This window comes from Pyxicephalus adspersus, chromosome 4 (genome assembly GCF_032062135.1).
Source record: "Pyxicephalus adspersus chromosome 4, UCB_Pads_2.0, whole genome shotgun sequence".
Lineage (NCBI taxonomy): Eukaryota > Metazoa > Chordata > Amphibia > Anura > Pyxicephalidae > Pyxicephalus > Pyxicephalus adspersus.
Window position 1 is genome coordinate 3443233 of NC_092861.1, and position 13298 is coordinate 3456530.

Here is a 13298-nt window from a genome sequence, read left to right on the forward strand (position 1 = left end):
CCGTCCAGAGCCACGGCCCACCTGTCAGACAGACACGGCCCACTAGTGGGATGCCTCTGGGGAGTTGGGCACCCCTGTGTTAAAACATAAGAACATGGAACCCCCACTATCCAAAACCCACAGAGATAGTCGTGTATGCCATTGCCTTTGTGGCAGGTCTGTACATCCGGGGCCAGATTACATTATTTATCAACACCTGGAGGACCAAGATACCCGAGACATATGACCCACAAGCACTTCAACAATGGTTGCTTGGCATTTCTCATGGTGGGCTCCTTGATGGTGAAAACAATGAACTATGCCTGAGGGAGTAAAGCATCCTCATAAAAGGGGGAGTCCTAGGCACCAACCATCAAGAAACTCCAACCTTGAAGGCTGAACAAGTTCACAATAATAGGATTGCCAACGGGCCTCTTGTCTGTCTAACTCCTATGGGTGTCTCTCTGGTCCAGCTTGCTGTCTGGGGGACAGTGGATGCTGATCCTCTGACTGAATGTTCCAGAACTGCAAGGTGGCCTACAAGGTTCCTGGCTTTCTTGACTGGCTGACATTTCCTCATTGGATGTGGGACAAGCTGTAACACTCCTGACCTGGAATAGGTGGGGCATTTACCTCAATGTTTCTGGCCTACCTGCTGCGTAAAAATGAGTGCTAAAACAACCCCCCCTGTAGCCTCCATTGGGAGCCAGTGTGACAATGCAGGAGTTTGGAAATGAGCGTTGTCGTCCTATAAGAGCATTATCTAGCCCTCTCCTTGAGGCTTCACTAAATACAGAAAGCTGGTGAATACATATCTGGATCTATAATAAGGTATGTAATAAAATGTAAAGGTTTCATTTGAAAATTGATAGGGGAGCAAAGGGTGAATGGGGGAAGGCAAAATATAAGCAGCTTAAGCATCAATGATAGCTGCAGATTTTAAAACATTAAAATGACTTTGGAAATACCATTAGGGTATCTCTGTTAGAGATTACACTTCCTGCAGCTCGACAACCCCTAGACGCCACCCTGTGATCTTGTCTAAGGCCAGTTTATATCAATATACCGCGCATTCACCTGTCAAGCACAAATATACATCCAGTATCGCTGCAGGCGGCTGGGCTTATAACAACCCGAGGAAGCAGATGTTTCCATTCCTCAACAACCCTTTCAATGCCCAGCCATTTCATGCAATTTACCTCCCAGTAAGATTGGAATGCCTTTGGAATATTGAATTTCCCATACGCCTTGACGCCCCATCTAGCGGCCTGCTTTTGAAACGACGGCTTGGAAAGTCTCCGCGTAAAGGAACAATCGCTGGGAGAGCTTCTAATTGGCTTCCTAGTTTTCATATCAAAGAGACAAATGTGAATCGAGGACAGAGGCATGTTTAATAGGCTAAATTTAGCATAATGACAGCTGTTGGGAGCTGGGAGCCGCACTGACTGATGTTTTCTTCTGCCATTTGAAGTGTGAGTCCTTAAAAAAATAGAGGAATCCAGACGTAGATAAGCCGGACTTGGAAAAGTGCTAATTGCTTTCAAACTTGCTGGATACTTCAGTGCTTGGCCCAAAAAAAGAAAAGAGTCAAGAGGTTTACCAAGCAAACTGAGGTTCTGGTTGCATCAGATGGTCAGGTCTAGAGCTTCAGCAACAATCTCTGCCCAAAAAAAGTCAGCTGAGTCCCTGAATTTACTGAATGACCAGCTTTCTCCACCAATGGTCGGACATATTCCAAGATGGCGATGCCAGGATTCATCTGCATCAGATTGTGAAAGAATTGTCACACATGGATTGGCCACCACAGACCAGACCTGAATCTGATTGGCATTCTTTGGGATAAGCTGGAGAAGACTTTACACAGAGGTCCAACTTTCCCATCATCAATAAAGATCTTGGAAAAAATAATGCAACTCTGGATGGAAATGAATGTTGTGAAATTGCGTAAGGTTATCGAAATTATACAATAGTGGGAATGCATACCAATCCAAACAGGTCCAATTAAATATTAAAGTGTGTGAGTTTTTTTGGCCAGGCTCTGTATATGGCTAATGCACAAAAACCTCTAAGAATGATCTGCATTAAAAGTTGGACTGTTGTTAAATGCCCCCATACACTAGGGGTCCCCTAAACTCCCATGTGGTAAATGCTTAGGGAAATGGAATATGGTACTCTCCTTTTTCCTAGGGAAACATGTCTCCGTGGGATCTCTCAATGTAAGCCACTTTACTTCCCAAAGGAACTCAAGAATTGACCAACTTGTTTTGGGTTCAGATTGGTTGTGAATAGATTGGGCATGTTGCCAAGTACAATGGAAAATACTCATGTTGTAATATGTGAAGAAATTATTGATATTCTGAGGGCAGAATCTTGTACATGAGTGTGCAGTGTTTGTTGACTTCTAGACAATTATTTACCAGTTGGAATAATAATTGCATTGGTCAGGTCAAGTGCAAATTGGTAATAGATGTGATCTTTGGTACTAGGTCTTACACACACATACTGTACAATACACATACCTACCTAAACCCTTAATCCCAGACAACTTTCACGGAGCCCTAAATCTGGCTTTCAGCTCCATCTTTCGAAGTTTGGCCACCATCACAGCCAATCACCGTCTTCATTCCCTATGCTGTGATGGCAATCCAAGTAGAGATGTAGGGTAGAGGTAGGGGCAAAGGAAGCCATTTAAACCCCCCTCTTCTTAGCCCCCCATAAATTGTTATGCCATTCACAATGTGCACAGGGTAGTCTTAGATTGTAATCGAAAAAATATCGACAAAAGGTAGTGACAACAGCACTGTGCTGTACATGGCCTGTATGGAAAGCAGAGATGATGGGCTCTGACATAAATAGGAGGACTACAATGGACTCTGACATGAAGGAGGGTACACCAATGTACAGGAGGGGCTCCTGCAGAGAATAGGGGACCCTGACATGAGGTGGGGAGATTCTAATGTAAAATGTATCTCTTATATAAAGGGGCCACTCTAATATGAAATTGGATCCAGATGTAAAGGGAAACTCTGTTTTGAAGGACAGGGACTCTTATGTGAGACTGGGACCCTGATGGAAAGGTTGTGTCTAAATTTGAAGGTGGGCTCCTATTGTGAAAGGGAGAACCCTAATGTAATGAAGATTGTCCAAAATGATGGGGGCCATGTCAAAAATAAGCCCTGGGGCCCATAGATCTGAAGCTAGAAGACCATCAACAGTGGTGCAGAGCTTCTGTGGATATGGGGTCCGCAGGTCTAAATTCCATCTTGGGGCCCATAAGACTGTAAGTAGAAAACCATCAGAAACAGTGCATAGTATCCATGGAAGGGGGGCCCAGGTCCAGATTCCACATCGGGCCCCCATAGGACTGTAGCTACACCACTGCTAACACAACACATACCTCTGCAATTCAGATATTTGCTTGGCCTGGACTTCAACTTCAAGTTATTAAATCTTGCTTGGGTACCTTAGGCATTCAAGCGTGCAACAAAATAAGAATCCAAATAAACCGCCATATGTCTGTGGCCGATGTTGGTCACTTGGTTGCGTTGCAGTGGGAAGTACACAGAACTTCAGAACCTCTGCCGTGTTTGTTTGAACTTTACAACAGATCAGCACTTGTGTTTTATGAAAACGAATGTCCATTTTTCAGCGTCGCTGACCCTGCGGCTCTCTTTCTCTCTCTCCTGCCGGTACGCTGGGCTGGCTGCCTACGGTAATCTCGCTGACAGAATCGCCACTGTCTGGCTGATTCATGACTCTGTCCCCGTACAAGCCTTTTGTGCTTACCGAAATAGATTTTTTCGATGCGGGAGGCTAGATAAAGGCTTAAACACAGTAAAACCCAGAGGAATAAAACCGTTTAAACTTCCAAGACTGCGTAATGAAATTAGCGGGATGAAGGGGCATCTGAGGATACAAAATGAAAGGGGTGCAGCAAGCTGTAGCCATTATCAATTTTACATATTTGATCCACTTGTTTAGTGTCATTGGTGAGATGTTGGTTCCCTTTAAATTGGACGTATAATCAAAAAAGGCATTATTCAAAACATTTCCCCTTATAATAAATTATTATAAAGCATTTTTCTACAATATTTTTCCTTTTGTTCTTGACCCTTTCAGTTAATTGCCCCGGTAACAAAGATCGAAGGTTTATATTGCGACCTTCATATCCATTATATCATCATCCTGCAGGAATTCTGTGCAGGACCTTGGGGGCAGTGACCATTCTACTACCCCTGCTTGAGTTTGGTAGCTGCGTCATCAGGGGATTTTTACAAAAGACCCAATACTTGATTCCATGCATGTAAAGCGTGATGGTGGCCTGATTTTTGACATTTTTGAGATGCTTCTGTACCCGATCTTGCACTTGTACAGAACAAGAAGGGGCACCATCGCTGATGTCATTGGGAAAGCCAGGAGAAATAAGATGGCAGCATAGGGTAGCATCAGAATGGAGAGTTAAATAAACATAGCATGGGATTCGCTGGGGTACTAAGTTTATAATTTGAATACTTTGCAACTAATAAACTAAGTGTAATTAAAAAAAATGCGAGGCTCCCTTGGGAAGAACAAGGCCTAGGACTTGGGGGATGGCATGGTGGGTCAGCGGTTGGTAGCCTTGTCCTTCAGTACTGGGGTCCAATGTTTCAATCTTGATCTGGATGGAAAAGTAGTGGCTCAGTGACTTGTACTTTTGCCTTGCAGCACTGGATGATATCTGCATGATATGCTCTCCCTTCATTTGCATGGCTTCTTACAACATTCCAAACACATACTGGTAGGTTCATTGGCTTCCCCCAAAATTGGCATGGTATGGGCATTAGATGCTGATCTCCATGTTAGATGGTGCTCAGTTTTTATTTCAGCATAATATTAATATCTGTGGCTTCCTATACAAGTAAAGAGGTCACAGATCCGGGGTGAGAGGAATTCATCGCCCAGTTTATGCAGGCTGTTGACTACTGCAGTGCACTTGTCCTATGTAACCTGCAGGGCCCAATATTGGGGAAGGACACCCCTAATAAGCATCATATTTTCGATGCCTTTGGGTACCTAAGCTGGCAACGTGTGGCCCCTGCACAGGTTGGAGGATGGTCATGACTCTTGTTTGGCTAGGTAACCTCTGAATCTTACACTTAGCATTACAGTCACCCTATATGTGGGTAAGGCGACAATACATAGGAAGAAAAGCAACAAGCCAATCTTCAAACTATTCCAGAACTTCAGGAAACTCCAAGGAAAATCATCATCACCTTTATCAATATACATATTATAAATCTCTAGATATGACACCCATCAGTGATCTTGCATCAGTTACTGCCATTAGTGATCACCGACCGCACTGCTTGTGCAGTTTGTAACAGTAGGATCTGGCAAGAACTCAAGACAAGGCAAAACCTGAAATAGGGAGCTCACAGATGTTTGTATAATGAGCGCTTCCTGCATGTGGCCATCTGCTGGTGGCCAATTGAAGTTCACCATAACCAGGTATTCGGCCCCACCAGCAGGAGAGGCAGATAATCACAACCCAAGATTCGACCCCTGAGGTTCACATAAAAGGAGCGATAGGGTGACCCATCCCACCAGATTCTGTTATATATTTACTCTTCCCAACTCAGAAAACAAAAGTTGCCTTCACCAGGCTCCCACCACACAACATATATCCCTTGTACAAATCAATTGTAAATTCCCTCAAAACAGATCTTATGACACATATTCAAAATGGATCACCTGGGACGACCGTTCCTACTTAACGGCCAGACACACCGCCTGATGAATAGGTCTATTAGTCTTGTTCTGGAGAGCCGACAGAAAGATGTATACCAGCTGAATCATTATTTATTTCAAAGCACTATTTACTGCAACTCTTTCGCTGGATACATTGAGATAAATACATCTTTTTATGGTTAGAAGAAAAAGTAAGTAAACTCTTTTCAACTGCCAAGATTCTTTCAAAAATGGTTTCTCAAATGCTCTGATTCTTCGTATAATTAAATCAAATTCTGCCTCTGTCTTCTTTCTGGGGCTCTCTGTTATGCCACCATCTTTTTTCTTCTTTCTCCATTGCCCGACCTTGCATTGTGCAGAAGAGATGTCAGGGGAGTTGTCTGTCCTCTAATCTAAATAAATGAGTGCTGACCTCATCCTGCACATGCGTGAGAGTGTGCACGTTTATTCATACATGGCTCCTAGAGATGTAGTGCCCAATCCCAGGCAGAAAGATCGGCCTCCAGGGACATGTGACTTAAGTATCCCAGGAGGCTGCAGGCTTCCTATTCAGTCTTTATTGCCATGGCTGTAATGATAGAAAGGGCAGGAAGTGCAAGATACAAACTCAAAACACAAATTTACTCCTCGATAGTCACAAAGTAAATAAATCTAAAGCTCGTCCTCACATTAAGAATAAAAAAAGAGCAACAAGCACACAATCATTTATGAGTGATATTTTTTTCTTGTTGGTTTATACCAGGGGTCTGCAACCTGCGGCTCCGGAGCCGCATGCGGCTCTTCAGCCTCCTTGTTGTGGCTCCCTTCGGCTGCCGCGGGGAGATCTCTGATGGGGGATCCCCTTCCTCCCAAGACACTGCGGAGGAGGGGGATTCCCTATCCAGTGTTCTAATGAAAAAAACCTACCAGTGAAATAAATCTACCACGGGGCGTGTACAAATGGGTGTGTACAATCACATCCCCCTCCTTTGAACCCCAATTCCTCTGGAATGGGGAGATGTACAAAACCAAAAATGTAGGTGCAAGTGGGGGACACCTGTGACTAACACCCCCTAAAATTTAATTGTTAGGCTATCATCAGAACATAAAGAACTCTGCCCATCAAAAAAATCTACCGTTACACATTGCTGGAGGCACCTGAACCCCAATTTCTCTGGAACAGGAAGGGGGTACAGGTGAACAAAATTAGAGGTGCAAGTGGGCGACACCTGTGGCTAACACCTCCTAAAAACTCCACCCATCAAAAAACCCCTACCCTGTTACACATTGTTGGAGGCTTCTAGCACCTAAACCCCAATTTATCTGGAAACGGGGTACAGGTGAAAAAAATTTGAGGTGCAAGTATGGGACACCTGTAGCTAACACCTCCTAAAAATTCATAAAAACTCTGCCTATCAAAAAAATCTACCCTGTTACACATTGCTGGAAGCATCTAGCATCTGAACCCCAATTTCTCTGGAACGGGGGGGAGGCGGTACAGGTGACCAAAATAGAGGTGCAAGTGGGGGACACTTATGGCTAACACCACCTACAATTGAATCGCTAAGGCATCTTCAGAAAATAAAGAACTCTGCCCATCAAAATAATCTACCCTGTTACACATTGCTGGAGGCTTCTAGCACCTGAACCCCAATTACTCAAGATTGGGGGGTACAAGTGAACAAAATTAAAGCTGCAAATGAGGGACACCTGTGGCTAACACCCCTTAAAATTTCATCGCTAAGGCATCGTCAGAAAATAAAGAACTGAACCTGAACCCCAATTACTCAAGATTGGGGGGTACAGGTGAACAAAATTAAAGCTGCAAATGAGGGACACCTGTGGCTAACACCCCTTAAAATTTCATCGCTAAGGCATCGTCAGAACATAAAGAACTCTGCCCATCAAAAAAATCTACCCTGTTACGTTAGAAGCCTCCAGCTAATGTAACAGGATAATACGTTAGAAGCTGGAGGCTTCTAGGGGCATAGTTCAGTGTTTAATTTATTTCAAAGTAGGCCTACACAAGCACACTTGTTGTAACAGGTAAAATTAAAAAAATATTAAAACTTTTAAAAGTTTATAAACTGTGTTATGTTTTGCGGCTCCAGACTATTTTTCTTTAGTGGAAGAGGAGGCAAAATGGCTCTTTTGATAGTAAAGGTTGCTGACCCCTGGTTTATACAGTCAGTCTACATAGAGGCTGTTGGTGGTTTTCGCTATTTCCAGCTGAACACTAGAGGGCAGCAGGGCATCTGCAATATCAGCTACCTGCTTATAAAAAAAACTACATCTCCCATGATTCCTTGCATTGATGGATGTGGGTGGTTACACTTGTAGTCTCAGCTCTCTATGGCACAATGGGGTGGCTACAAATAGAGACATTCTGAATAAAGCATGAACTGTAGCCACAGGTATTACAGGATATGCAGTTTGTTGGAGAGGATAGATCGGATTCATGGGGACTCTCTGAACACATAACAGGTGGAAGGAAGAGATCATTAAGATCTAAAGCCAATGGTGAGTGTAAACGTGCATGTAAGTGCAGTGGCGGTGAATGGAGTCATACACGTCCCCAGAGTTGTTACAGCTTCTGCCTCCACTATGATATCTCATGCCATCCATATGGGACTCCAAGTGTTGCTTCAATCACCCATATGAGGCTTTCCAGATGTTTTTATTAGTACATGGACACATAGGGTGAACTTGCCCATCCCCCATTTTTTTTCTTCGTCCCCATCACTCCATTTACTTTTTTTATTATACTTTTAAATTCGTATGGGGTCACCTTATGCCCTCACTTACCATTTGTTGAGTGGTAAGACAACCTGCAATCCTTTGCACCAATTCACCAGTAATGAGGTTTGCATTGGCAGTCGCTAGTCCATGGATACAGAGGAAGGCCAAAAAAAACCTTCATTCCCCATTCCTTCCCTTTGCCCATCCCCAGGACAAGTTCTCAGTTGACTTCAAATCACTGATCATAAAAAAAAAGGTCTAGGTCAAAAGTTTGCATACCCTTGAGTCTTAGATTGGACCTTCCACCAACTTACTGTCCCCAACCTGCATTGGTGAGTGCAGATGTTCCAATCAGAAGACCACATGGTCTTCATGGAAGGGTAAGTGTGTATGTTGAGGTCAGGAGATTGTGATGGTCGATTCAAAATCTACTTTCTGGTAAAGGCACCGAAGGGTTGACTCGGCCTTTCTCTGGATTCATGGACCAATTCTTCCTAACATATCGTGAATTCCAAAAGGCCCTCATGTGGACTAATGAATGTAAATATCCCCACAATGTTTCCCGATAATATATATTTAGCATCAATTTTGAGAACAAACCCATGTGCAGATGTGGCTCACAAACCCCATTTAAAACATCAAAGTTCACTTCCATGCTTCACAGTAGTTATGGTGTGGTTGTCTTCATAGACCTTATTGAGTCCTCTTCAAGCATAGTTATAGACGTTTCTTGTGGTCCTGACTCCAATTGACTTTCTTCCAGAAGATTTGAGGTTTCTCTGTGCTGTTTGTTGGCTCATTTTTGCCAGGAATAAGTACCTTTTTGAGCATGACTATAAATGGAAATCATATTTAGCTTTGTAATTTCCGGTTGTGTTTGCCTATTTCAACTTGTTGGCCCCCATTATGAAGCCCATAATGACCTCCTGAAAGAATGGAAAGCAAGAAGCATATCATTCACTGCTGTACTGCCTAAATGCCTAGTGAATTAGTGTTGTATTCTTCTCAACTACAGCTCTCCTCTGGACATTCCATTCTGCAGCACCATCACTACTATTATAAATCGGTGATATCAATAGTAATATTAGCACCTTCTTGGTGCTCATGGTGATCACTAGCTTGAAAACAGCGCCCAATATATTCATGGTTGTTGTCCTCTAATTGTCTTCTCATATCGTGTCTTCCTCATGCATGTTCCATCCTACATCACCTTCTTCGTATTGGGAACCAATGTCACCACTTGGGAACAACTGATCACTAATAAAATAAATGACAAGATGTCAGTGGTAATAATAACACTTTACTGGTGCTCATGGTGATCGCCAGCTTTTAAGATAGACCCCATAATCTTTATGGTTGTTGCCCTCAAGTTGTCTTCTTCTCATCTCCTGTCTTCCTAATGCATGTTCCATCCTACACCACCATCTTAGTAGTGGAAGCCAATGTCACCACTTGGGGCAGCTAATCACCACCATTATGAATAAGGTATTGTTAGTAGTAATAATGGTAACTTATGGTAATCCTCAACTTAAAAATGGACTCCATAGTGTCCATGGTTGTTGCCGTCAATGTCACCACTTGAGGCAGCTGACCTCTACTATTTTGAATGAGGTGATGTTAGTAGTAATAATGGCACCATGTTAATGCTCATGGTGATCTTCATCTTAAAAACAGGCCCCATAGGGTTTGTGGTTGTTGCCCTCTAATTGTCTTCTTCTCAACTCCTGTCCTCCTGATGCACGCTCAATCCTATACCACCATGTCACCATTTGGGAACAGCTGATCACTATAAAAAATGAGGTGATGTCAGTAGTATTATTGGGACTTAACAGACGGTCATGGTGATCACCAGCTTTAAAAAATTGGCCCCATAATGTTCATGGTTGTGTCCCTGAAGTTGTCTTCTGCTCCATCGTAATCCATCATCTTGGTATTGGGAGCAAATGTGACCACTTGGAGCAGCTAATCACTACTAATATGAATAAGGTGATCACCAGCTTACAAATGGGCCCCATAGTGTTCATGGTTGTTGCCGTCAAGTTGTCTTCTCAACGTCTGCTCTCCTGATGCGTGTTCTATTCTTCACCACCATTTTGGTATTGGAAGCCAATGTCACCACTTGGGGCAAATGATCTCTCTTATTATGAAAGAGGTGAAATCAGTAGTATTAAGGGCAAGCACGGTGGCTCAGAGGTAGCACTCTTGCCTTTGTAAACATTTAGTAAGGTTAATTGGCTTCCCCTCAAAAGAAATTGACATTAGACTACATTAATGACATATGACTATAGTAGTGTCACGGATAACGGGGAGGGGAGGGAAACAGAAAGGTAAATACAAGGGACAAGGCCTCCAATGGCTAGGGAAAAGGAAATGGTCACCCCCTACGGACACCCTAACCTAGCCCTAACTCCTGACAGTATGAATATCCGCTGATAGTGGGAATACTCATACACAGGAACCTAGGCCCTAGTAGCCCTGAATAGCCCTAGAAGTAGTGACTGGGCTTGAGACTACTGGTTCCTTCCCTGATGAAAGAACCGGTGTCTCCCTGAGGCCTAGTAACAACAAAAGAACAACAAAACACCAAAAGTAGTTCAACTTATCTTAATTAGCAAATAGAAGAGCAGGAACTCTGGAGAGGACAACACACCAGCTCTTCACATCCCAGAAGTGAATATCAACCGCAAAGCATGAAGTGTGAGGCCAGACTAAATGGAGGAGCAGTAATGACCACCAGCTGCAGCTGATACAAGGGGCGTAGTCATTACAAACAACAACACGGAAACAAGCAAAAACAAAGAGACTGTCAGACAACCCCACGTGCAGCTTGTCTCACAGATCCTTAGTCACGGAAGGGACCGTGACAGGTAGGGACATTAGATTGTGAGCTCCTTTAAGGGACAGTTAGTGACACGACGATCGACTTTGTACAGCACTGCGTAATATGATGGCGCTATATAAATACTGTGCAAAAATAATAATAGGACTTTGCTGGCGCTCATGGAGATCACCAGCTTAAAAAAGGGCCTCGTAATGTTCATGGTTGTTGTTGTCATGTTGTCTTCTCAACTTTTGTCCTCCTGATGCACGATCCATCCTACACCACCATCTTGGAATTGGGAACCAATGTCACCACTTGGGGCAGCTGATTGCTACCTTTAGGAATGAGGTGTCATCTTCTATCCTTCTGATTCATCTTCCATGCTCTACGGCCATCTTGCCATTTGAAACTGATGTTGCTGACCAACTTCCTGTTGATGGATGTCTTTGGTGGAACAATATTGTCTATCTGGTATATTACATCACAAATCACAGGAGGCTTCAGGACCGTCTTTAATGCGCAGAAATTCATTGTGAAGATGTAGGAGGTTGGAGGGAGCAATACTGAAAGAAAGTAACCCTGGTGCTGGTGGTGGTGGTAGCCTCTGGGGTCTCTGGAAGCCCATCACATACCAGAACCCAATTAGAGTGCTTCCTGATCATGTGATCAGTACGCCAGACATGACATTGGGCCAAAGGTTGGATAACAAATTGACAAATTTACAACCCCAGTAATAACATGGAAGGTTTTTTTAGGTTGGTGATCAGTTCTTTGTCCGCCATACTGTAATTAACCAAAATTGCCAATCGGCTCGATTTACTTAAATGGAGTGACTGGTCACCATATTTTAAGATGGTGGTCGGGGCCCATTGGTTTCAATTGTGGCTGCGATTACAAAAGATCCAGGGCATCCACCATTATCAAAGTGGCAAACGCCATGGTGACCATCAGTTTCTAAATGTAAACAATGAACAGTAACCAAAAACAATCCCAATCATTGCTTCGCCTCCGCATAATAGGCTCAGATCTGTATTGAGCCCCCCAAACTTGCTTTGCTTGCTCCTATTACTTCAGACTTGGAGCCCTCCTAGCCCGCATATGACGTCACATGACAACACAACCTGGACAGCAGCGCCACCTGCCGGCAAAATCAATGACAGACGGGCATCACCTGCTGTCTATTTGCAAACTGAAATAACCACAGAAACCGAATAAAAACCCAATAAGAGTTTCGGTACCCCAAAAATAATGACCATCGCCACTAAACAGCGATATTTTTCAAAGAGCCAGAGTAATTAACCACGGGACAGGGCAGAAGCGCGTGTGTAGAAATTTCACGCCTGCGCAATAGGCTCCATCGATGCTAGCCGTGAGAGCGTCCGCGCAGTGCGTGAGACTCACGCTCTTGTCACGGGATCGCGCTCGGATGCTGGGAGAGGCGGCGCATGCGCAGTGCGGGTAGCTCGGTGAAGGCTTCTCCCCGGTACCGGTGATGACAGGTCTGTGAGGAAACTAAGCCGGTGACCGCTATGGAGTTCGCAGAGCTTATTAAGACCCCTCGGGTGGACAAGGTAGTCCTGCACCGGCCCTTTCACCCGCCAGTGGGCGGAACCCTGTGCCTGACGGGTCACCATCTGATCCTGAGCTCCAGACAAGACAACAGTGAGGAGTTATGGCTGCTGCACTCCAATATCGACTCCATAGAGAAGAGGTGATGGCTGCATGCTGGGGCTCATTCCAGGGGGCTTATTCCACCTGCAGATATCTGTGGCCCCTTTTGGTTCCATCTACTAGGTTCCTAAGGGCCCATTAACCCCAAAACACGCGTCTCCAATTCCCTATTTAATGTTATTTAGTCCCTGTACATACTGGGTCCTTGGTTTTGTTCCCATTGCCATGGCACCAGAATAAGAACAAGCCCATCCCCCAATAGGAGCTGCAATGCAGCGCATGTCTTACTATACGTACGCTTTTCTGCGGCGCATGTCCTGCTATACGTACGCTTTTCTGCGGCGCATGTCCTGCTATACGTACGCTTTTCTGCGGCGCATGT

At 44.2% G+C, this 13298-nt stretch overlaps 1 protein-coding gene across 1 annotated transcript in view; it reads left to right on the plus strand.

Moving 5' to 3' along the window:
* Window positions 1–12658: 12658 nt before the first annotated feature.
* The window catches only part of MTMR9 (myotubularin related protein 9), a gene marked incomplete in the record, with an annotated part of 16851 nt that continues 16211 nt past the window's right edge, over window positions 12659–13298 (plus strand). Inside the window, 1 exon segment of the mRNA XM_072409155.1 lies at window positions 12659–12956. Within this exon segment, the coding sequence (XP_072265256.1) occupies window positions 12775–12956 (182 nt within the window).